This window comes from Amphibalanus amphitrite, unplaced genomic scaffold (assembly GCF_019059575.1).
Source record: "Amphibalanus amphitrite isolate SeventyFive unplaced genomic scaffold, NRLGWU_Aamphi_draft 000253F_arrow, whole genome shotgun sequence".
Lineage (NCBI taxonomy): Eukaryota > Metazoa > Arthropoda > Thecostraca > Balanomorpha > Balanidae > Amphibalanus > Amphibalanus amphitrite.
The window spans coordinates 94,597-120,860 of NW_024881748.1; the positions used below are offsets into that span (position 1 = coordinate 94,597).

The following is a 26,264-nucleotide window of genomic DNA, read 5'->3' on the forward strand; positions in this document are numbered from 1 at the left end:
CGAGTTTTTTTTTGCACTGTGTCTGTGGTTCTCCTCAGCTCTCGGGCCTCCAGGGCGGGCGACTGCTGCTGCTGCCTCTCGGCTGTGTGGTGGCGCCCAAGTGGCGCCCACCGCTCACCCCTAACCCCGTGTCACGTGTACCCACGTGTCGCGCCGCATACCACCGGTACGGCGGCCGGTGAGGCACCGCCTCTTACCGCCTGTGTTGTCAAGCTACAGCTCGAATTAAGCCCAGATAACGGTGGAGTGTGTATGACACATGTTGTGCCAGCACTTCCTGAACTTTTCGGGTACGTCTGTTCTGGGAATAACAGAGCAAATCTTCCTCAGTGCGCGAAGCTCCGTGAGAGTTGCCACGTAGCCGTTTGTTCACTACACGCGTCGTGTGCATAAGCGTTATAAATAACGCGATTTGTTTGTAATGCCTTGTTTCGTAGTCGCTGCCTTCGTATTCTTCCGGAATGATTACTTAGGATTTCCGATTGGCACGGATCTATCGCGCTAGACTGGCTTCTCAAGACGCCTCAAGAAATGCACCTGACATTAATATTTAGTTTAAGTCCCTCCACCGGGCCATGAGGGCTAATTTTTGCAACACAGGTTGAATAATTTTACTGATTTTACAACAGCTCATCCTGACCTAGGGTGTGGCCGCCTAAAATTGTTGGAAGCGATCACACAAGATGATCGCTTCTCGGGCCTCCAATGCTTTAGTGAGATGTTATCAGATGCGAAGACTATTGTGGTGTTACGTAATTGTCTTTGACCTAAAGTATTACTTTGTCTTGGCCGCAGGTACTGCGCATTGATTAGACGGGAATGCCATTTTACGCCCAAAAGGTCCGTACTCTGTAACCCCGTAGTGGACGTCTATTGCTTTTTCTGTAACCATTTTCTCTCACTTTATCTGATTTTTTTTTTTTTTTTTTTACAAATGTGCAGAAGGTAAGCTCATAGATCTGTGTATCTTGTATGCAGATGTTTCTGGTGAGCTCGATTACCGTTGGTAAGATGGTCATCGTCATTGTTAATAGCAAAATTACAAATACTCACGGGTAACTCATGCCCAGCTATCTCACTGCCTGGATGTGAAATAAGTTGGCTTCACCTACCAGGAACAGAAGAAGTTAGTTCGGGCGTTTTGAATTCATTAACATCTAATTTATTGGCGCCAAATGTTTTTTTTCAAATTAAGAGTGAACGTTTTTGATGGACAGATTGACTGATGAAGCATGAGCGTGTGCATTTCTACCTGTGCAAGGCCGCCAATGTGCATTGTGCAATGTGCACGTCCTGGCCTCTACCGTCCGATGCGCCGGAGAACGAATGTGTCACGTAGGGGCCGCCCTCCTCGCGAGTATAGATGACGCCACGTCTGCCATTACCAACCATGCATCTTATTGCTTGCTTGACCATGCAACAAAAGTTGTGTCTACTTTACTCTTTCCTGGCCTTGGTTGCGGCAATTCCAGCTTGCATTCGGTGATGATCGTAGCTAAGAAATGCTCGAAAACTATTTCGATGCTTTGAGCATTTTTTTCCAACTGTCGCGCTCATGGGCAGTGTTGATGCGAGGTAGCACCATTGTGGACATGTCAACTTTATGTGAAATTGTGTAGGAATTGCTCATTAGCTTACGTTTTAAGTGACTGATGGCTTCCGGTGACACTATGTACTTTTACCTAACTTTAAAGATTCCTAATGAACTTTGATTCGTAATTTGATAATCATTTGAAATTCGCTCAGTTTTCTCGGGCTGCTCCTCCTTACATCAGGAGCCTTATTGGAGGGATGGCAGCCTCACAGCGCCTTCACCCCTCCCCTTCGTCTACTAATGGCTCTGTCATTTAAACAATTTCCTTATCATGCAGTGCACTTTATTGGAAACATTTGAATCAAACAACTTTTTAGACGTGGGCAGGAATAGATAAATAGTCACGGACAAATATTGTTGGACTCGCCGTGAATTGGGCGATCGGACTCGACGCCCTGTCCTGCGCTCGCCTCTGCTGAGCGAGTGACCTCGCTCGACTATCCATCCTTCAAACCAAAGTCGCAGGGGCCACTGGCTCCACGACTTAATAGCTACCGATACATCAGCTTGACGCGGCTGACCTCAGTGCTCACACGCGCAACATAATGGTACCGTCACGCACACTCGATCATTCCACGCGCACTGCACCGTAATCGTACCTAATACCTATGCATTTTACAGGTGACACTATACAATACATACAGCACTCCCTCAAGCTTTCAAGCGCAACATCATACACTACGGTGGTCGCTCCAGCTTCGATTGGCTGTAAACGTTGCCACTCTTTGGTCAGTTAGCATGTTTTGTGCGAATATGTGCTCATCATGTCACGATAAAGGTGGGTGGTGAACTTACTGCAGCCTCGTGCTGCTTCTCGTCTTATGCTACAACTGCTTGGAAACACTATTTGAAAACGGAAACACCTCCTATTCACATCAAAATCATCAGTCAGGCCTCAGATCACTCAGTCACGACATGCAGCTATGCTCGAGTCTCCTGTTGACTGACCACATCGGTGGTCGCTCCTTGCCATCACTCGCTCCTCGGGAGCGCGCCGCCGGACCGTGACGTCACGAGCACGGATGACGTCACCGGAGTGAGACGGATGGAGCGGCGCACCGCGACGGGCAGGTGGTCCACTTCCGGCGGCGCTGTGAGTGACGTCACACACACACACACACACACACACACACACCGGGCCGTTTCCGTCACCGTGTCACCGAGTGTTCACTGACGGCCGGACTGAGCGACACGCAGACCAGACCAGACCAGACTGGATCATACCTGACCAGCCCGGATCAGATCACGCCAGACTTAACCAGACATGTTCAGACCAGGCTGGACCAGACCATGCCATACCGGACCAGGCCCAGACCAGATCAGATCGAACAAGGCCCAGGCCAGACTAGACCAGACCCGACCCAGATCAGACCCGGAGCAGACCCGACCCGACCCGACTCGACCCGACCAGACCCAGATCAGACCCGACCAGACCCGACCAGACCACGCGGCAGCAGACCGGGGTCCGTGCCGCTCACCGTGCTGCCAGCGCGGCCAGGAGGCCGGCGGCTAGGGTCAGGGCGGCGGCGGCGGCGCCTCCGGCCGCCGACTCCTGACGCTGCGCCTGCGCCAGGTCGTCGATGGCGTTGTTGGCCAGCCAGACGGAGGTGGTGGTGTCCGGGTGGAACCAGCTCTGGTAGGGCGTGGTGGTGGCGCCGGGCCGGGCCGCCGGCGCGGCGGTCGGACCGGGCCGCGGCCAGCGCCGCTCCTGCTCCTCGGTGGCGCGGTGCTCGGGCCGCAGCTCCGGCTCCGGCTGCGGCTCCGGCTGCGGCTGCGGCTCCGGACGGCGGCCATAGTCGTCCACCCGGGTCTGACGGGGCCCGGCGCAGTGCCGAGGACTGAACCTGTCGGGTCACACGGATGAACGTCACGGAAAATACTCGGCGGCGTCACGGAATGTGGATGCAACAGTCATGACTAGGGTCACGGGATACATTACTGGTGTAACGCTGGGTACCTCTGGAGTCACTGTGGGTACGACTGGCGGGTCACGGGTGGCTGGAACCACGGCAGCTATTACTGGGGTCATGAGAGGTACTCTGGTGGTCTTGGTCGGTAGACCTTTAGGGCCTTGGGTAGACCGACCGCTGTGTGGAGTGCCGCGGCACCTTAGCTTATCGGCAGAGAAGTAAGGACTTTAAGAAATTATTTGCAGCTTCCCCGCGTCCATTGTTATCCAGGCTTCTAATTTCTCCTAACCTTATGTCACCTCTCCTTTCCTCATAGCAAAGACTTTTACTTATAATGAGAGTTTTCTGCGTCGTTAGCAAGATCAATCTCAATGGCTGGCTGATAAGACTAAAAAAGTGTTTTGGGGGTCACGTTCTTTTGTGAGAATGCGTTGCATCTAAACGATAAGGCAGAAAGGCAGTGCCTTTTACCAAGCTAGGTATTGTATAATGAGGACTTTCTAATGCTACAAACAATGGATCATCTGCGCATCGATGCATATTGTTTGTCTTATTGGCTGATCTCACGGCATTGGTTATGAAATCGACCAGCAACGCAGGCGATTTCACAACCATTCATTCCTATATGCCGCGATGCGTAACTTATTCCCCAAAGGAACCAAGGGAATCGTTGCAGAGGTGAATGCGATATAAGCGATGAGTCTGGTAATGCGGTTGCCGAGCCGGGAACTCACACATAGTTGTGGCACTTCTCGTCGAAGACGTGCAGGCCGTTATCGAGGAACTCCCTGACGAACTCCTGCACGGAGGAGTCGCGGGGCGAGCTGTCGCACGAGCCCTGCTCGGCCATACAGTCGCGGAACTTGCGGTGCAGGCTGCGGGAGGAGGGCGGTGTGGTCACCCAAACTGCAATCATCATACGACAAACAAAACCTCACACGATAAACACGTACTCCAGTCTTTTACCCGTCAGCAATCAAAGTCGAGCTGCCATTCTTACGCTCCAGCAGCAGGGGAAAGTTTTTATTTCAGTCATATACAAGCTGGTTGCGGCTAATTCGGCATTAATTCTCGACTACCGCCGAGCATATGAGCTGCAGAAAAGCCTGTCACAACCATTGGCGTGTCGGCACTCACGGTAAAGCCTTTGGTGATTTCAGACCCGCGCAGTGATGCGGCAGTAATGGGGGACTGCCTGTGAATTACGCTGAGCGCTCGATGTTAACCGCTGCGATTACACGAACAGCGAAACGCAGGCAGTTACCATTATTTCGTGCCAGTGATGACCTTGGCTGACACAATCCAGCCAGGTGTCCTACTCATTTCCGGACGGTCTGCCCTTGGCCCCCGGTGTGTTGGTGGCTGCGAGAGAGCATGTGCATACGGCATACGTCATGGTTGGGTCGTGAGAATAAGGTGTTTCTGAGGTTTGCGAGGGTACCGCCCCGAAGAAACCGTTATGTCATGCAGCGATTGTATCCATCCACTCAGCAGAGCTCTGCATAAACCAGAGTGTTTTGCTGCACATGGAGGAATCTAAGTGACGACTGACGTGTGTTTGTTGTATGATATTGCGCAAGAGAATGGTAGGAGTCTAATGTCTTTAGCCCAGCTACTAGGCGCACTGTCAAGACGATGGTTTTTGCGGAATCCCTTCAAGTAACTTCAATTGTTGGCACCTTCTCGTCGCAACGCCCAATCTTGGCCGCGAAAAGTGACGAGGCTAACACTCAGCCGGCTCGTTTTGAAGTTTTGAACTGTCACGGGAGGCGAATGCAATAGGTTCTGTGCCTATGAATTGGAACTAATGGCAATTCAGAATGGTTTCTGCAGCTAGTTAGTGACAGGGCTGAGGAGCGAACAAGCTTATAACAATTACTTACTGTCTCAGATTACGCTATGCATAATCATATCGCAAAGTTATGGAGTAGCGTCTGCGGTCATGAAACGTGACACCTTTTTCGAGCCAGCGGCGCCTTTCGGAGCACCGGGCTAATTACCGACGCTGCGACTCGGCGGGGTCACGCCCGCCGGCTATCCGGGCCGGCTCGAGGTCAGGTGATCACAGACGTTACGGCCAGCGGGGCGGGTCGACCCCGGGCCCCGCCGGCACTCCGAAATGACTGAGGGCCGCATGGGGCCAGCTGCCGAGCCACGTCGACGGCAGCGGTCGGTCAGTGCATGTCATCGCCATCAGTAGCCGCTGACAGGCGCGAATTGAGTCGGTTGTACCGCCACCGGGGAGGGGAGCGGCGAGCGATCCTGCCTAGCTCGGAGCTGGCCGGCGGAGGGCGGCCGCGCGCGCTCCAGTAACGGTTGTCGCCGGCTGGAGCCGCCGAGCCGAACGGTCACGGCGGTCAGCAGTCACAGTCAGCAGTCACAGTCGCAGTCACAGTCACCGTCACAGGCGCGGGCCCTGGCAGTGATAACGGCCGCGGTGACGGCTGCTCCGGAGGTATGCGGGGTCGACGCTCGACAGTCAACCCCAAACTCAGAAAGCAGAAACTGTTTCGATCGTTTCGTGCCGCTGTTCTGAAGCCGTCGCCACTGTTTGGAATAGCTGCTCAGTCAGCTTTACCCGACAGGGAAAGGTGCTACTTTTTGAACATTTTACATCATTGTTGGGGCGACTAGTCGTGGTCAGATGACGAGTGACGACCGTCGGTGTCTTACCAGCAGATCTGTTCGTCGGAGCCGGTGCCGTCGGTCACAGCGCGCGCCATGTTGGTGTAGTAGGTGCCGCACCGGGACGGCTCCATCGTCATCTGCTTGATACACGGCGCGTGCCGCAGATAGGCTGGTGACAGGAGAACGCGATCGTCAATGACCGGACGGTGATGACCGTCCGAACAACTCACCAGCAATGCTGGATGCCTATCGGAACTCAACCAAGAACTCAGCGTTCATGGATTTTCATATGAAATATCGTAGCTTAACCCTATTCCTGGCGGGCTCCGCCGGGACAAGAAACTGGCGGGGGGGCCGATTCGGCCCCCCCCTGAGATCTCGAGAACGAAGCAAGATAGCGACAAGCGGCAAACGGCATCGGATACGCACGGTCAAGATCTACAATTTTTACAAAGGTCATTTTCAGGTCAGGTCAAAGATGACGTCACAGGGGTCGAAAAAGTCAAAATGGCGGCGCTAGATATGGAGAGAGTTTTTCTCGAATAACTTTCGAATTAGTCAAGATAGGAACAAACTAAGGGAATCATCGTGATCCTCTCGTCAATCCGCATCGAATGATATATATGTTGACCTCGAAAGGTCAAGGTCAAAGGTTGACCTCAGGTCACGTGACCTCGAGGTCATCATGTATATCATTCGATGCGTCTTGACGAGCTGAACACAATGAGACCATCCACGCGTCTGTATCTTGTTCCTGTACGGAGTTATTGGCCAAAAACCTTTGGTGACCTTTGATGACGTCACATGACCTCACAGCTGCCCAACAGCAAAACAGACCTCAAGGTAGTGAAGGTTGATCGTATATGAAGTCATGTATGGTATATGGGGCCATTCCGACCCGTTTTAGTGGTAAAAACAGGGAGTTGATTTTTCCCCCATTGACTTATAATGGGGAGGTCGCGAAATTGACCTGACCTTAGGTCACCGATATCAAAATTCCGAGATATACAAATTGCACATACTGGTACTCTAACTAAACCCTGAAGAGAAGAAATTGATCGGTCAAAAACTCTAGCTCTGGCGTGATTGCAAACTTTTCTGAGGTAGGGTCACCAAACCGCCTCTGGTGACCTGACCTGAGGTCAGATCAACTCAAAATTTTCAGACATGTTGCGTAGAAGCCTTTTAGGAAAAGTCAGAAAATTTGAGCTTCCTAGCTCAACGCGTTTGGGAGATATAACCAAAAAACCTCAGGGGGGGGGGGCTCCTGAGGCCCCCCCGCCAGGAATAGGGTTAATAAGAGCGGTGTTGCAGAGATTTAGGTACTGTTGATGAGGTCGTCATGCGCTCAGTATCGGTGAGGTCGAGATGCGTGCTTCTGCTGGCGTGTCAGCAGCGCGAGCGGTGGTGCGATTCCCTCCCTCTGCCCTCGCCGACAGACCGCTGTCGGCAGCCTGTCGGGGCCTGCAGTGGCAGCTGAGCGGTCCTGCCGGCATTGTTCCGGACTGCCGACCGTGGCAGCAGCGTTTCACAACTCCATAACCTTCAGCCGACCCCGCCCCAGCACCCCACCACCGGAGACCCGCACCAGTCCCAGCGGCTTCATTCTGCAGTAGTATTAGAATTAAGAATAGTGCGAATGTGTCCATAACCCTCATTAGTTCACCTAGTTGTTCGTTGTGGCTTGGTTCAGTTTCAGTTCTCAGCTATAATTATATAGATCGGCAAAGGAATGGATCTGAAGAATGGTAAGCAATACTGCTGTCCACGTAGGCAGAAACTTGGTTTAAAATGAAGATTGTCTTAACCCGGAAGGGCACATTTTATCCTACACCGACAAACCCCAGAACCCCAGAAGGTGCATTTTACTATGCATCGCGACAAAAGACTGTGGTTTTTCATCTCGATTTTTTCATCGCTATGTGGAAATCAACATGGCCTTATTATACACCTCAAAGTATACATATTTAGATGGTCTATTTGAAATGGAAGTTACATGCTGTTGAAGCTCACTTTTAAGTTTTAACTACTCGTACTTTGTGTTGTGATGCTTTGCAATTAAGCCACTGAATGCGAAATGCAGTGACTCCTACGGTATTTTATACGTGTCGCCACCACGCTTAAGAGGATTTTATGGTTAGAACAATTGTCTCTGGGTAAAGTTGCGAGGCTTAATTGCTTCTCATTAGCCCAAAGTAAGTCGTGGTGAGTCATAAAGAGGTGGCATTGTTCGAAGTTATATCTTGTAACCCAAAATAGCCCGCTTAAGTACACCCAATTCAAAACTCCCGGACTCAAAAGCGCAAGTTGTGTCGGCCGCTCGAATTGCGCTCATCAGAACAAATGGAGCCGCAGGGTGGTGCTGCCAACTGGAGTTAGTCAGGCTCCAGCCCCCAAGCGCGGTCGCCACCGGTGGTCATAATGACTGGGGGTGCAAGGTCTCGGTTACCTAACTGCATGCTTGTTGACGTGCTTTATAGCATTTTTTACCAGCGCTACCGCTTACGGATATGCATTTCTGAAGTTAAACTGGTAGGTAATTTTGCGAGCATCTCAGCTGCCCTCACTATTTAATACCCTTTTGTGAAAACGGTTGATTTCGAACATGTGCTAATAAACATGGTGACCGGTGACCTAGTCCGCCACGTCTGCCCGCAATGCATGTAGGTAGGTATCTCATATTTCCCTAGGTACTGACCTTCGCTGTACTGCGGCTCCTGGCACATTCGGAACACGTTACGCACGGCCGTTTCCACCGCGCCGTTGAAGGCATCCTTCTGCTCGCTGGTGTACTTCTTTGATACGTAATTGTTGATGCAGTCAACAAATACGCGCCATTTCCTGAAACATAAGTCAAACAGGTAAAGTAGTCGATCAAAGTAGTCGTCAAAATAGGAAGGTAAGTGTGCTTCTGACGTAAAAATTGCTTGGACAATTTGAAAAGTGTCAAGCATTTACCTAAAAACATTAAGTTGATAATAAACCACAAGCTGAATAAGTTTTTCAGCATCGATACCTCGAGGGCCGTACTTCGATAGGTTTGCAATGTGATGAGATACAATGAGGGCCATTCGATCTGGAAAGCACTTGAGCATATCGCGACGGCCCGTCTGTTTGTAAGTATGTGGGTATCAATCCAGAGTCCCCTCCCGACCACATGGCGGCGTACTCACTCGCATACGGTTCTGAGCTCCTCCCGAGTGGACGGCACCACCAGGTGGGTCTCGCTCAGCAGCGGCATCGCCAGCTGGATACACTTGTTCATCACCTCCTCGGCGCGGCCCGCTCGAACCGCCGCCAGCGCTGTCAACAGGCGAGAAGGGACGGGGCCGGTTAGTGAGAGCGGCTGCAGAGTGGCGAATTGTAACTCAATCAGGGCCGGTCTAAAACAGAGGCCGCTGAACAGCTGGCAGGATGGTGTCGGTCGGAGGGAGCGGCTGCAGAACGGTCAGCGGGGCACGGGTCGGTCAAAATGAGCAGCCGTCGATTTGAATGGGGAGACTATAGATTATAGAGCTAGTCAGGTGGAGCATTCGCTGAGCAGTGGGCTAAGGTGCCGCGCGCCTGGGCTGATATACCGTGCCGGCCGGCAGGGGTGTGCGCCGGTACAGCCTACGTTTCAGGCGGCAGAGCCGCGGCGTTCCACTCGATCGCGGTTTCGAGCAATGACGGCAGTGGTCGATAAAACTTCCAACGTGCCAACGCTCGTTGGAGCAAGATATTAGCAATGCTTCGAAGAGCTGGAGACAGTCCGCCCGTCAACATGGATGCTTCCTTACGCCTAAAATACAGCATTGACTTATGACTTTATAATCGTCCGGTGCTGTTATCGGCTGCTCGGTAAGTACCGCGTGTATGTTCCCTCATTCACTCCTGGTCACCCTTCGGTCACCCCTCGCTGGGTCGGGCCAGTCGGCTATTTTTATCCTCTTTCCGGCTAGGCCACCCGCTGAGCTCCCGCCTTGCCGCGCCGTCTGCGAGGGACCTGACCCTTCTGCCGGCAGAGGTTTCTCCAGGTGTCTCCAAGGAGCCATCGTAGCGCTAAGGGTGTGCTCCGCATACACATACATTGATTTTCGCCCTTACTAGCAGGGCCGCTGGCACGCGTTGGCAGCGCCCTGCGGGCATTTTTTCGCTTAGGGTCATTTTGTGGTAAGGAGGATCAGAAAATCACCCTTCCAACTTTCTCCAGGCCTGGGTGTTTTATCGAGCGCGCCTGAAAACGCACAGTGGACCGAAATCACACTTCGATTGCGTTACTTCGTATTAGGTAATACGATAAAAAGTCCGCTCTTTTCTCAATCAATAAGGACAAGTGCGTTAAAGCACACATATAAACTTTTGAATTAGAAGCTTTAAAATGCTAAATCTCAACATCTCTAAGCTGATGATAATCGTTAGTTGTTTCAGACTTTGGCGCGAAAACGTAGGCATTCAGATCCACCGTGCGACCGGTCACCGTATGCAGTAGTGTGATGTTGTGAGTTGGGGAGTCAAGGCCGTGTGGGGAGAAGGTGAGGAGATACCCGTGTGCCGACGCGGCGGATGGCAGTGAATTTTCAGGATAGGTAGCAAAAGGCTCATTCCTAGACGTTGTGCCAAATATTGCGGCGCTACGCGACACCAACTTTTACGCTATTCGCGAAAAAAAAAAACTTAGGGGAGGCTGCCCCCCCCCCCCCCGCCAGGCGAGGGCTAAGTTGGAGACAGTGGTGGGACTAAGATGTTCGTTGGAGCAACTCCAAGCATTTTATCGACCTCTGAATGACGGCGAGCGCCGCTCCTGATCGGTACTTTAGCATTGGTGCTACTGTAGTAGTAGGTGTTGAATCTATGCCATCTAATGTATTTGCTTCAGCCCTTCTAAGTTCTAAGGCTGAAAGCTATCAAACGACACGATGAGCATATTATGAACGATGGACGCATCGAAATGCCTTTCATTTCAACTTTCAATCACAATATGAGTTTTACCTACATAATCGCATATATTATATTTCTATGGGTCAGTGTTTTTATCCCTCACGATTTTCATCGCAGTCGTCACGCCTGGTGTTTGACGAATAGACAGCGATATCATCACAGTTCCCCGACCATGCTACAGTACCGTAAATAGCCTCCACAGACAAAGGTATTGTTATTTTTATCACCGAGGAACGGCTTCATAGTGACCACTGTTTCACTGCGCAGACGAAAACGACTGGTCAAGTGTGTGTTGAATGATGTCACAGTATATGCTGTGAATGTGGTGCACAGCGACTGCGAGTTGCGTAAAGAAATATGTTGAACTTGATCAACACTGCCTTGTTCAATGCTTGAAGTGGTGCTCTGCTGCCTCCCCCCCCCCCTTCACCTTCCCGCACAGTATATGGAATACTGACTGGAAGTATAGCGCTCGTCCAACAGATCGTCCTCTTCTCTGTCCCAATTCACGTTCGTTTCTTTCAATCGGTGCCAATATCATCGGCACGCGCTTCTCACATGGATGCGCTCAGCGCGCGCTGACCGCAAACGCGCGTGCAAAAATTCGCGCCAAATCCGGGGATGGGGCTAACCGGGTCAGCGGTGTGCGCGAGCGCGTCCTCCGTGACGCTCGCGCTGCCCACGTACTACCGCGGTACTACCGGCCCACAACTGCGCATCGCTCAGTCACCGCGGCGCGGTGGGGAGAGCGCCCGTCGGCACGCTGGCTTCCGGTGCGCCACACCCCGGGCCGAGCCCCCCTCCCCTCTCTCCCCCGCGGGTGCCACCCCCCGGACTGTGGCGCGGGGCGCCGCCGGACGCCGGGCGGATATCGCCGGCCCTTTGAACCTACCACGTGCTGTGGGACCTCTCCCAACGCTCGGAAAGTGTATGGATGGTAGAGCATTGCTGTCAGGATAACGCCCCCGCCGCGCCGGTGACACCGCGGGAGGGGCTGGGCGGCCCCTGTCGATATGCAAAGCACTGATTCGGGTCTGAATGCCAGAATAGAGAGGGACTGGCACATCCCGGACGCTGCTGCTGTGTAGCACTGTTCGCTATTTAACGCACTGTTGCGTCATGGTAATGCCAAAAGATTTTGTTTTGTGTGCCGTCATCCGTGATAACGTAATGGGGAATGATTTGTCGTTTAGTTCGTATCAACTATCGCAGTCAACATGAGGAAGAACACGCTTTAGACGGCAGGGTGTACTTTTTGTGCAGTTCCGCGGTCAGAATATTGCTGAGCAGAGCAAACATGTCGTGCAGATAATTGCGCGCTGTTCGGCAGCCCCCGGGCGAAGCGGTGCAGCGGTGGCGTGGTGACGCGATAATCAGAAAAGTTTGATATGGGACCGCTTTCGGCGTGCCGTCAGCTCTGTCAGGTCTAGTCCAATTAGTGACAGCACAGCATCAGTCATGTCTGAGGGCTGCCAACCTTATTTCAAACATGACCGTCTGCATTTGTTATCATTACCGTGTATCCTGATTCCTGCATGACCGTTGTTGACTTTTCTAAATGCCTATTGGACTATGGATGTAGGTATAGTGACATGCCAACACCTTGGCTGATGAATAACCAGCGTGGCTGAGAGGCACATATTCTGCATATAGTGCTTAGCTGACCTATCAGAATAACTAGTTGGTATGCGTTGTAAGTAAATAAATATGTCCAATATTAACCCGCGCGGGGCTGGGGTCTCCAGCCGAACGCGCGGGGCTGGGGGGGGGGGTAAATTTTACCCCCCCCCCCTCTTATCTCCCGAACTAATGGTCCGATCTGGAAAATTCAAACGCCAATCGAAAGATCTCATCACGAACAACTAAAAACATGTACTTAATTTTAAGTTTGAGGTCAAGGTCAAGGTCAGGTCAAGGGTACAAATTGCAAGTTCCTACAGTATCGGCCTTGCACCGTAGTTGCCGAAGAATGGAGTCATGGACTGAGACTGATCGCCCAAAACGTGTTCTTAGGCTACCAAGACAATATTCGTTGCATACAATATCATTCAGAGGTCAAGGTCAAGGTCAGGTCAGGTCAGGTCAGGTCACCAAAAACAAAATATAGAAAAGGGCATGTGCGACACATGTTTTATGGGTCATTTTACTCATAGAATTCAATAGGCACACTCAATAAGTGATAACTGATATGGACCACCTCTGGATGAATTTCAGGTCGAGGTCAGGTCAAGGTCAGGTCAAGTGAGGTCAAATTTTGAAGTTGGTTATTAAGGCCTAAAAAGGTGTCTATCTGATGCAGTTTTTCACGGCGAATCGAATGGTGCTACTTTTGTTTCCGTACGAGGTCTAGAACTTCCAAAAAAGTCATTTTTCAATTTTTTTTTGTGTGTCGTGACGTCATACAATTTTGAATAACTCCCACATTTTTGAACCGATTCTTGTAAAACTTGGTATGTAGGTGCACATAGACCACTTCTCTGACATATATTCCGGTTTTTTCGATGCACTCAAAATTTTGGATTTTATAGCTATTTTCAAAAAAAAATCAGTTTTTTGAAAAATTTGGGCCAAAATCCAAAATTTTCAAAAAACCGAGATAGCCATTTGATAGACAAAGTAAAATTACGTATATCCTTTTTGTTACGTCTTGATTCCTTTAAAAATGAAGATGTTAGCGGCGTTTGAACTTTTGCCGTTTTTGAGGCGAAAATGGCGAACATGACGTCACTAAAACGTCAATTTCTCAAAAATTTTCCGACGGATTTCGCTCAAATTTTCAGGGAACGTGTCAAATTGATGTAAGAAAAGGTACTGAAAGTTTGGCGGCGCTGCGCGCCGCCGTTTTTGAGATATTGCAAAAATTCGCGAGGGGGGTAAAATTTACCCCCCAGCCCCGCGCGGGTTCATGTGCACGCATGAGGAGAAGGTAGTAGACAATCATGCAGGGACGCTTTGACCTTCGCCCTTGCGATATACGGGTTGTGAGGCAAAGATAAAACTTCTAGGAGAGTGAAGTCTAGGTGCATTGCACATGAATCAGTGCATCATTGCAGAGAACGAGTGTGTCTTCGTCGATGTATTCGGCCATTCTGTGTGCTCAGTAGTTGGGCCACTGGCATTCAGAAGCGTAACAGCAGAACTAGGCTATGAGGTAGGGTTAATGCCTTATGATCCAGCTCATGAGATTATCCTATACTCCTGGTGTTACATGCTCCCATATAATGGGATACAAATGACGCGACAAAGTACCAGCCAGACTCAAAGCCGAAAGGTGAAATGCCAAGTGAAAATGCCATTTTGATTGGCTTTGTCATTTTCACTTTGAAACCACTGTAATGCAATCATCTTAAGCTGCACAGATAATCCAGAAAGCAGGCTACCTCACGGTTCTACGCAGCCCGTGACGCTCGGCAGCGTTACGCTGGGCGCGTGACCACTGACCTGGCCGTGACTCGGCAGGACAGAGCTGTTTCGGTGCCCGTCGCCACCCCTTCCGGCGGTGGGCTGCGCCGCTGTGACCTTGGTGCTGCCTGAGAGCTCCGGCGGAAGTCGGGGCGCCCCGCCCATCCCCTCGGTGACCATCCTCCGGCACGGCCGCCGCTGGATCCTCCGGAAACACCTGCTGCCGCGGAAACGGCAGCCCGCCGGCCACACTTCGGATATCGCCTGCGGCTGGACCGTAGCAGATTTTGAAAGATCCTATAATAGTGATTGAGCACTGGATGCATGTTATTATCCAATACATTAATTTATTATTTAGGTATTGTATAAAGTGATAAATGGAAATATTGTGGCAATTAGAGATGAAGTCGAATGTCCAAATCGTAAGCCTTCGATGCCGGACAGCTATATGGAGTCCTCCTCGGATCTACCCGGTTTTAATTGGGTCCTGCTGAGTCCTGCCTGTGACGCTCGGCTCTGTGAGATCCTCTTCGGCCCTGTTTACTCGCACAGTCCCGTCTTTCCTCACTCGCTCCTGTTCGACCTTCTTTAGCTCCAGCCTGCTCAGTTCGACCCTCCTCAGTAGCGGTCCGTCCCGTTGGGTCGTGCCGGGTCCACCGGAGGCCACCGGCCGCCGACAGGTGTGGTGTGGCCTACCGCTCCGTGGAGCGTTTCGGACCGGCGGCGGCGCGCGACCACTTGGCCCGCGCCGGCCGGCTGAGCACGTGCTGGGCACGAGCCGCCCGTGACGGCCGCCCCCGCCCCCGCCCCCGCCCGCGCCGCCGCCACCGCAGTAATCACTCCACAGCCATGGCAAATTATCATACCGCAGGCCTGTCACCCTCGAGCAGCTGCGCCTTCAAATAAAAACTGGAGTGTGGCCGTCGCGCGCATTGGCTGCACAAATCGGCTCAAAGTGAGGCAGGGACTGGAACCGTCGGGAATGATTTGTGATTTCATAATGGAATTGGAAATTATACCAATAATACATTTGTGCTACTGGAGGGAATCAGTAGCGGCTGACTTGGAGTTAATACAAATGTTTAAATAGCTTTTTCATTCAAGCCTTGCGTGCCGAATTTGAGATAGGTTTGTGATTGCATGCACAGTTTGTTCGGACGAGTCGTAGCGGAAAAAAGTAGACAATCGCTAACTCAGCCCTTGCCGTCGGGTGTCAGTAAAGGATGTTCTGTCCGTCAGCCTTAGCACAGACATTGTAAAATTGACTTTTGTAAGCAATGTGGGATGTTACTTTTCACTCCAGTTGAAACGAGTTCAATAATTTCCGTAAATGTCCTGTAATCAACAACACGAAAGACGCCTGCTTTTTGTTCTTTGATAATCGCATAAAATTCATAACGGAGCCAAGTTCAGGGATGTTCTTGATGGGTCTTCAGATCATGTGACTTTCTCTGAGTATAGGCGCCGAGGCAGTTCGTCTGATCACGTGACCCTCCCTGGCGGACGGGCGCATCGGCGGCTCGTCGGGCGCACGATGTCGTCGAGCCCACCGCTAACGATCAAGCGGGCGCACTCAAACGACAGCCAGAACAAGCGGCGTTCGACTCCACAGAGTCGCAGAATCGGGGACAGCGGCAGCGGACCGGGTGGTGCCAGCCCCGCCCCGGCTCCGCGCGCCCCGACCCCGCCTCAGTCAGCCGGAGCGCTACGTCGTACACTGCGCCACAGCCGAAATCGACTCGGCCCTGAATACTCGAGAGAAGACAAACACAGTGATGGCGGGATTATTTGCGGGAAACGGAGGACACTTGGGCGTGCACGATGTTACGCGGTTACTGGGCAGTATGTTTGGGCATCGTAGCTGTGTAGCTAATGTTACAAATTGTCCCTGGGCTTGAGTTGTGAGGCTGTATCTTTCTAAAGCACTACGGAGAATGTATATCTTTTCCAATTGCATGCTTCGTAGGCATATGCAATTCTGTGTACACATAGCTGATCATGTACGGCAGCGCATTAGGCGCCTTCAAGGATGTTGATGATGAATATCGGTTTCTTCAGCTGATTCGGGGGAGCAAGTAAGACACTACCTTTACAAACGGGAAGCAAAACTTAAAACGGGTAAACGTGAAAATTTATCAGCCTTAAATACTAAGTTCTTAACCCGCGCCCCACTGGGGTCTGCGTATAACGCGCCCTACGGGGGGGGGGGGCTCTCCATAGCCCCCCTCTTAACTCTGAAACTACTCGGCCGATCGTCAAAACTCAAACGGCGTCTGATAGCCCCGGAAAAACTGTCGAACGAAACCTAATTTCATTGACCTCGAGGTCATCGATGGCGTCACAGGTCAGGTCAAAGTAAAATGTGTTAGCATTTTGGCTTGTTCACATTTTGGGCTCTGGCCGCCGTCTTACAAGTCAGATCAGGCCCATTTTTTGTTAAACACTTGTGAACAGATGCTTTAGATACCCTGAGGGTAGCAAACTTGTACTTTGATTTTCAGGTCAGGGTCAGGTCATCACAGGTCACGGAAATATTATATCATACGTCGGCCACGTGACATATGTTTTATGATCCATTTAGGCCGTAGATTTCGAATTTAATGTCGTTTGTGTCATTCGAGGTCATTTTGAGTTGAATTTAGCTTAGGTCAGGTCACTTTCAGGTCAAAAAGGTCAAATTTTGATGAAACTAAAATTTTTCAATAAAAAATGTGTGTATTGGATGCAGTTTGAGCTCAGGAACACGACAGTGCTAGTTGTATTGGTGTACGATGTCAAATACGTACCGAAAAATTGATTTGAAAAAAATTATAATTGTGAATTTTTGGCAATAATTCGTATAACTTGGCCATTTTTAAAGATACCTATTTAGCTAAAAACTTGCTACAGTAAGTCATAAGCATGTGTTCTATCACATATATTCCGTTTTTTCGAAAAGTCGAAAAGTGTTTGAAAAAATATGAAAATATAAATTTTGAATTTTATTACATATAATTTTCAAAATTTGCAAAAGTTTGAAAATCCGAGATAGCAGTTTGATAGCGCAGTCTATTTTGAGTCCTCTCATGCAAAGAAATTGGATCTAGCTTAAAAACTGAGCTCTTGGGAGCGATTGCCGTGGTTCAATGTTTTGCGTCGAAATCGGCCGAACATGACGTCACTCTAACGTCAATCCCGACCGACCTATGGCAGCTACGAAGTTCATATTTTGACACAAGGTGTCAAATTAATGCAGCCGAAGGTACTGAAAGTTTGGTGTTGATACGTCAAGCAGTTTGGAAGTTATTGCAGAAAAACGGGAGAGGGCTATGAATAGCCCCCCCCCCCCCCCCAGTGGGGCGCAGGTTAACAATATCTGTTTGATACAACAATTTTAAACCACACAAAAAAGGCTAATGCTAATAAAAAGGACGGGAGGCACTCGTTTATTCATATGGCTCACTCAGCATCTGTTCGCCTGCTTTATACTGCGATGGTAATATAGTATATAGATATTCACAGTTTGTACTGTACGATGGCCTCTGTTCGCCTTGTTTGCACTGGCACGTCTATCCCAGCGCCGTTGGATCGGGCCCGCAGGTGGGATCAGAGGAGAGGTGGGGGAATGGTGTGGCCACCCCATCACCCACCAGTATCGACCCAGCGTGCCGGCGAGACACCCCACCGCCCAGCCGTGTTTGGTCAGCGCGCCAGAGTTCAATTTGGCCACAAATCGATGATAAACTGCATGTGTGCTCGTGAATGTTTGAAACGCAGTCACTCCCATAATTTGAATACTCATTAATGGTGTTTCAATATTCTTGAGTTATTTGACAAAGTCATTAAGCAAGGAAAATGCAATTGAATGATTGATGAACATATGATTTACAAGGAGAGTATAACGAAGTGGACGAGAAACTTTTTTGGGATAAGTACCAGCTTCTCATTGATGATATTCACCAAAGATAGCGTCAAACACGAACTACCTGTGTCGTCGATGGATGCAAAATGAACAAAATGATAAGGAAAAAAATGAAAGTGTAATGAAAGTTTAATAATAAACTAAGGTGCATGGGAAGAATTCAGGTAAGGTGAATTCAATTCAATTTTTTCTAATTCAGGTAAGGTGAAAGTTGATAAAATCCACACATATGTTTTTCACACTTCAAAGGGTTGCAGAAATCCAAAGCCAACGCCAGTGTGCTTAAAGGGACCCTCCCACCTGCAAAAAAGTTTATGAATTGGCATGAAAGTGATGTCGCTCGGTTCAGAAAGAGCGAAAACGAATATCTACCAAATTTCACCGAAAAATATTCACCGGTTTTCAAGATAATGTCCTGACTCAACACTGAGACTTATGTTTCTTGGAACCGTCAATACAAGCTAAAATGCAGAGCATCGCATTGCCATCAGCGAATGAATTTGCATCACGTACTTACAATAGGAGCAATTCATACCCTTATTTATTTGCCCTAGTCATTCTCTTTGCAAAATTTAAATACGAGCATCGACAAGATCGTTTGTGATACGTTGCCTCCGCACAGCACTAACCGAACCCGATCAATAAAATTAAATAACCGTCTCAATTAATAAAATGTCTTCCCTCAGTCACTCGCAGAGTAGAGCACAGACTGGACAAATCATGTCGCCTTTAACTTCCTACAAGAATTCAGATCTCAGTAGACTGAGTTTCATAAATTCAAACGATTTTTGGGTATCGGCATTTAGTACATTACAGCACTTATTATTTACCCCGGTGTTTTCACCCGTTGTCCTCTACGATTGACAGACGAGGGTGCCTCCCCACTCACCTATCACGAGAGTCAGCCAGGTCTTCATCTTCTCGGGCTGTTTGGAGCTCGATGGTCGGGCTGTGTGGACGGACAGGGAGTAGCTGCGGGCGCTGCGGGTCGGCCGGCGTCACTGACGGCGGCGCGCGCGGCGGGGTGCCGCCGGCGCGGCGGTCACAGTCGGCCTCCCTCGCCCCCCGACACAGCCGGCCGGCCACCAACCCGTGACCGGCGCCGGTAACAAAGGCACGCAGCATAGTTGGCCACCGCTCGTCCGTGCCCTTTTTGCACGATATGAAAGAATGGTGGCATGAATTAAGGGGTTGTGGTTTACAACTTTACCCAATATTTGAGGGAATAGCTGTAGAGAATATGTGCGTGAGTAAATATGAACATCACCCATCAAGAGGACATTCAGATCCCTATCACAGCCAGTTTCCATAGCTAAGAATATCGAAAACCAGGGCTTCTTGGGTTGAGAAATAACTGCTGTAATAAGCATATTGGTCACGTGGTGGACTTCACAATCATCCACACCAATGTCAGATGAGCTTCAAAAGGCGGTGTTAAATCCGAACTCCAACGTTGAATGAATCTGGGTGTGAGTAACGCCAGAACCTTCCAGCAAGTCTCGCCGAACGCTGATTCAGGAGTTCACGAGTCAGCGAGCGTGACTCGCATTCCATTGTGTCAGAGGTTACTCAGAGATCATCGTGCGTGAAATGAGTCTGAACCATGATTGCGGCATGAAACTGTCGACTCTAGAGTGCCACCGTGGTTTGTAAAAAAAAAGGCAAGACGTACTGATATGATTTTCTTTCATTTCTTGTTCGGCTAGGATCTAACTGGAAATCAGAGCTTGGATGATGAAAAATAGCGGTATTTGATCTCCACCATTCGTTTAACCCTCGCCGGCCGAGGGGGGGGGGGGCGGCGGCGAGGGGCGGCACCCGCCGGCAGCCGGGTGCCGCCCCCCATAGGTTTTTTTTCGCGATAGCTCCGAAGACGCTGGCGATAGAGAGCTGGAACTTGGCACACCTGACCTTTGATTCAGGCCGGATCTTTTGACACCAACCGCATTTTTGGGGCCAGGTCAGGTCACTGGCTTATGACGTCATAAGTGAACCTCTGCACGGTCTTCAGATGTCACAACTTCGCAACGCCCTCACTGCCAGAGGAGATGTCACAGGGAAATGAAACTTGCAGGATCTAGTATCCATTATGAGTCTCACAACTTGCATATCTCGGATTTTTCCTAAAGGTCATATGAGGTCAGGTCATTTTCGTGACCTCACCATTTTAAGTCAATGGGAAAAATGAAAAGTGCTATTCTGGCGCCGGGAACGATCTCCAACCATCTCAAGCACCCAGAATCGTGATTTGATGCAAGGTAAGATGCGTCACTTTTGCAATGTTGACCTTGCGTGACGTCATTTAAGACGTCATCAGGGTCATATTCGTTTTTCGTCAATAACTCTTGATCAAATTGAGCTAGCGAGTCTGGAAGGCCACCAATGGACTCAGGAAGACCTGCCAAATCGAATGATATGCGACATGACCTCTTTCGACCAACTTCGTGACCTGGGGGTGCTGACCTGACCTTGACCTGAGGTCAACACCCTAAGTTGACCTGACCCGAACAAAAAGCATATCATTCGACGCGCCTGAGCGAGGCGAACACGATGCTGCCAAAATCGCGGCTCTGGCGAATAGTTGCGATAGCTCTCGAACGCTTAGGGATAGGAAAGCGAAACTTTCAGCACCTTTTCTCCCATCAATTTCACATCTTCTGAAGTAAAAAATTTGGACCTAGCTCCCTTGATGACGTCACAAGGTCCATTTTTCTAGACCCCTGCACGGCAAACTTTGGCGTCACAGACTCAAACTTCAAATAGCTGCTAAGAATAGAGTTTTAGAGATAAAGACAAATTACGAGCACGGTTGTGTAGCGTTTGACCTAGAGGAAAATAGAAAAATAGTTTTGGTGACCTGAGGTCAGAGGTCAGGTCAACGACCCCGAAATGTGGTTTTAGTTTTCGCAAATATGAAATAACTTCGACAAAAATGGCCCTAAAGCTACGGCAGTGGTACCATCGCATTCGCCTTGTCAAGCCGCGTCGAATAATATATATTTTGTCCGGAAAAGGTCAAATTTTATGTTGACCTCATGTGACCTGGAATGACCTCTGGTTGACCTTGACACATGAAAGGTCGTTTAAGATGGATTTGTACCCGCTGATCACGAATCTGGCATTTATTTTCCTCTAAGCCTTCATTTAGAGCTTCCGGATGGCAAAGATGTCTTATTTATTATTACTAACTTGAATCAGTGACATAGCCTCTAGCAGGGATACTCTTCTGTGACCTTGACCTTTGAGCAGCCTTGTATCGTAAGATGAACCACAAATAGGGAACTGATAAGCCTCAAAACGTTTCAAAACATCTTGGAAGATAGCACGCAAGATGTGCGAAAAAGTGCCAAGTTTGAGGTCAATTTTGAGCATGACCTTGACCTTGATCTTTAATTTTGAGCACGTTTTCGGAATCCTCAGATTCTCTTCTTTCGTTTGACACCCAATTTTGCCGGTTTGATGCAGCCTGCCGTCCTCTAGAAGGCTTACTTTGAGATCACTACACATGTGCCGGTTTTTGCCTTTGACCTGGACCTCTGACCTTGGAAATTGACCTGAGGTCAAAAATTTTAGGTGCTTTAGAATCGTCTCGTAAGGACCTTTCGTTTGGTATCGCTTTTGTTTCCGTAGCTCCCTTATTTACGAAGTTAGACAGGGGGGGGGGGCGAAAAACGCCCCCCGGGCTGCGGTGGTTGGGACTACCCCCCGGGCCCGGCCGGGCTACCTAAGGTGTAGAATTGACAGGGCTACACAACTGCAACCTCGAATTTTGAAATTTTTGAAGTTTGACCCCCAAAAATAAAAAAAACTATTTTTTTATATATAAGCCGAAAAATCCAAAAAGTTTTTCGAGTTTCGAAAAAACGGAATCTATATGATACCTACCTAGTATCTATAGCGTCTTCTATCTACATAGTTTCAAGTTGACCTTTCAAGGTCAAATTATAGTTCATTCGACGCGTCTCGACGAGAGGAACACGATGCTGGCAAAAGTAATGTCATGGCTTTTTTTAGTCAAAAGTTATTAGTTATTACCGAAAAAACGCTTTTCGTAAAAATGGCTATTTTGGAGTTTTTGCCCTCTGAAGGCTAAACCGTTGACTGAGGTCAAATCTGAGAACATTATTCACTTCAGAAAGGTCTGTAAAAGGGCTATCGAATGCGCTTTTCCGCGGCGCTGTAGCTCTATCGGTTCCCGAGATAGCCGTCGGCAGTTTCCAAAATGTTGAAATAGTCAACATTTTACCTTTGGTGACCTCTGGTGACCTGACCTTTAACCTGACCCAAAAAATGACCGAAGTGTTTTCGTCCTTATTTTGGAGTCTTGGACGTTCTTTCGATTGCCGCCTAGGAGTCGCTACGTGGCCCAGGAGCCGAGGGGGGTGTTCAGACACCCCCCCCCGGCCCGGCGCGGAATCTCAGACTGCAGGGGCGCGGGAACTACTTTCCGACTGGAGGGGGGGGGGGGGGCACACCATAATAGAGATTGACCTAGGGTACCCCCAAATCAAGTTTTCTCACCGGTTTTAGGCCACTTATTTTTCACCCCTCGGCTTTTTCAACAAAAAAAGAAAACATTTGCAAAAAAGTGTGGTATTCCGTCTCAAAGCTGTGGGGGCACCGCCCCCACGGCCCCAGAGTTGTGGGGGGGGGGGGCAAGCTGCCCCCACTGCCCCCCCCCCCCGGCTCTCGCGCCTATGTCTCAGAGCACCGGCCCGGCCCGGCGGTGTTAGACGCAGGGTTACTTTTACAGGAAAAGTTGAGAGGGGGAATAAAGTTCGGGGCAAAGGCGGATCCAGGGGCATCTGAAAGGGGGTGGGCGGCAATGCCATTAGGTTTTTCGTTAGAATGCAGCCCGCAGAACTTTACCTACCCCCAAATCCTATTCTTTCCCCGGATTTCACCCACTTTATTTTGGAAGGTTGCCAAAAAATAATTTTGCTAAAAAATATACGCACCTACCTTGGCTGTAAGGGGCGGGGGAGGTCCCAACTTGACTGCGCCCTTGCAAATGCCAATCAGTAGTATCAATAAGTAGTATACCCCGGCCAAACATTAAGTAACGCCTTTCTAAAGAGAGAGGTTAGCCCGCGCCCTGATTGGAGGTCATTTTGGCCCCCATGTGGGTTTTTCTTGAAAAGTGAAAAACGGCGGCGCGCAGCGTCGCCAAATTTTTAGTACCTTACCGGGCATCAATTTGAAACCTTCACACAAACTTTCAAGTCTTATGTCACCTTATAGTAGGTCAGGAGTAATTGATCTCAAACTGTTCGAGCAAAAATGAGCAAAAAACATGAAATTCTTAAACGCTCACAAAACCTACAGTTAACGAGCAATTCCAAAGTTCTTTGTGTGGTCGTGTATGTAGAGAAACGACGGCGCTACAAAACTGCAACCTCTACAACTACAAGGTGGGCAGTAGGGTGTCCCAAATTTCACGAAGTTTTCCAATTCACTTAGGATACACCGGGATCCCGTTCCTTGGTTCATTTGAACCTCACACACCAATTTATAGAGTAAACTACCGGTAAACAAGGTTGCCGCTAGTGCTCTGAAGTTTTATTTGCATTTTGGTGTTATATGATAGTGCAGCGTTGTAGTCTCCGAATGCAAAATGGGAAATATGTGTAAGCAACGTAGCAATATTACCTTCTTCGATGCTCAGTGATGCTCAGATCCCACGCACATTGCACAATGATGAAAATCCGGGTTTATGTACGCATACATACGTGTCAAACTGTGTGTGTGCGTGCCCGTATGCCTCTGTGCGTGTGTGTATGTGTGTGTGCGTGTGCGCGAGCGTGACTGCGTGCGTGCCTACCGGATAGAAGGCAATGCCAGTTTTAATCTTGGTGTCGGTGATTTCATGTGCCGCTGATTTCGTTTAGGAGTAAGCGATCAAATAAAGGTCTCAGGTTAGTGCTTCAAATGTCTCGCTTCAGATCGAACAGTCTGCGGCAATGGCACACCACATAAACGCAGATTGAACAGAATCAAATTTACATTGCAGCTATGGGTATTAAGTTCACCGTACACTGTCCTGAGACCGTCCACGCGTACAACAACATCGTGCCCGGCTATGAGATCCGTCTAAAATATCGTAGGGGAGAGTGGGGTAATTTGGCCGGTGGTGTAAATTGGCCGCCCCCACCTGTACGATGTCTAATAAAAGTGAGTGAAATAACTCTAGTGTCTATTCATTTGTCATGGGTAGAAATAACTGGAGGACAAATGTCAAAACTTTGCCCCTCGTAGTTTTATTCAAAATTAATAAAACGTTAATTTTATTAGAAAATGGTAACTTTTACTTCTGTTTACAAAGTTGTATAACATGTAGTATTTGGGCTAAAAAACGAATTCAGACATTATAGCGCCATTCTTAGGGGTGTTCAGTGGTTCCAAGAGCAATTTTATCTAATTCCGTAAATCCGTGATGACCTTATAGACAAATATTTTCAGAATGGCAACATGGGGTAATTTGGCCGGGACTAGCGGGGCAACTTGGCCGGTGCGCTCATGGTCACTATGCTGGGACGGCCGAGTTTTCATGGTCAATTGTACCATAAATGACATGATTCATGACCAACTTTGACTACTTTGATGCCTTACTTCCGATTGGCCAACTGTAAGAGCATGTGACGTCATCAAAGGTTACCAAACGTTTTTTGCTAATAAATCCTTACATAAAAATGGTACAGCCGCACAAATGGTCTCATTCTGTTCAACTCGCTAAGGCGCATCGAATGATATGCATGATGACCTTGAAATCACGTGACCTTGAGGTCAAGCGACCTGATGCAACGTGACCTGAGTTCAACCTTTGACCTTGACTTCTCAAGGTCAACACATATATCTTTCGATGCGGACTGACGAGAGAATTACGATGGTACTCGAAGTTTTGGCCTAGCTTGATTACTTCAAAAGTTGTTCGTAAAAAACTGTGATCGCATCTAGAGCCGCTAATTTGGCTATTTTGACCCCTGTGACCCCTGAGCCAACCTTCAAAATGCGGCAAATGCGTCATAGGACACACGTCATTGCTGAATCTGAAGCTGACTCGCAATATAACAGAAAATCCCGACCGCAAACTAACACCGGCCAAATTGCCCCACACCCCCGGCCAAATAACCCTGCTAGTGGGGCAAGTTGGCCGCCTTGCAGACCTTTGTAATACGTCACAATTTCGATATAAGTAATTACTCTATCATTTCAAGTTCACTGTCCAGTAAAGTAAAATGAATGCGACACCTGCCAGCGTTGAGAAAATGCAGAAATGTGTCGTCAATTTTAAGTTATATCGTTTTCTAAAAAAAGCGGCCAAATTACCCCACTCTCCCCTACCCTGCTCTGAGATTCGTCTAAAACATCGTATCCTATTCTTAGATCCGTCTTAAACATTGTACACTGCTCTGAGGTCCATTTACACTCTACGGTCTACACGTAACGTCATCGCACCCTGTTTAATATCTGTCTACCACTACAGACCCATGTAACGTCCTTCTTCGTGTGACCGTAAAGCGGCCTGTGCTTTGCCACCACCTGGGCCAGCGCCTGCAGCTGGTCCTCATCTTTCGTTCTGTCCATCATCTCCTGTGCCAGCTTCACTCCGCGATCCGCTCCATCATTCACAACTGCCAGGCTGTTGACGTATTTGTGAACTGCGTTGTAACCTGAGATAATTTTCCATTTTTGACAGGCTCTTGCAACCATTCGAGGGCGCACTCATATGATTCTCATAGCCGGGTGCCCGGTGCAACCATTCGAGGGCGCACTCATCCAGATTCTGGATTAGTGCGCCCTCGAATGGTTGCAAGAGCCTGTCAAAAAATGCAAAAGTATCTCAGGTTACAGCGCAGTTCACAAATACGTCAACAGCCTGGCAGTTGTGAATGATGGAGCGGATCGCGGA

General features: G+C 49.3%; 1 protein-coding gene across 1 annotated transcript; it reads right to left on the bottom strand.

Annotated features, from left to right (window-relative positions):
* Positions 1–1,855: 1,855 nt before the first annotated feature.
* LOC122386482 lies at positions 1,856–19,352 on the bottom strand. The gene is made up of 6 exons (XM_043375716.1): positions 19,245–19,352; positions 9,306–9,435; positions 8,831–8,973; positions 6,178–6,301; positions 4,239–4,379; positions 1,856–3,438 (listed from the first exon to the last, which is right to left on the bottom strand). The coding sequence occupies exons 1-6, from the start codon at positions 19,270–19,272 to the stop codon at positions 3,069–3,071; spliced, it is 936 nt and encodes a 311-aa protein (XP_043231651.1). The 5' UTR covers positions 19,273–19,352; the 3' UTR covers positions 1,856–3,068.
* Between the last annotated feature and the right edge of the window lie 6,912 nt (positions 19,353–26,264).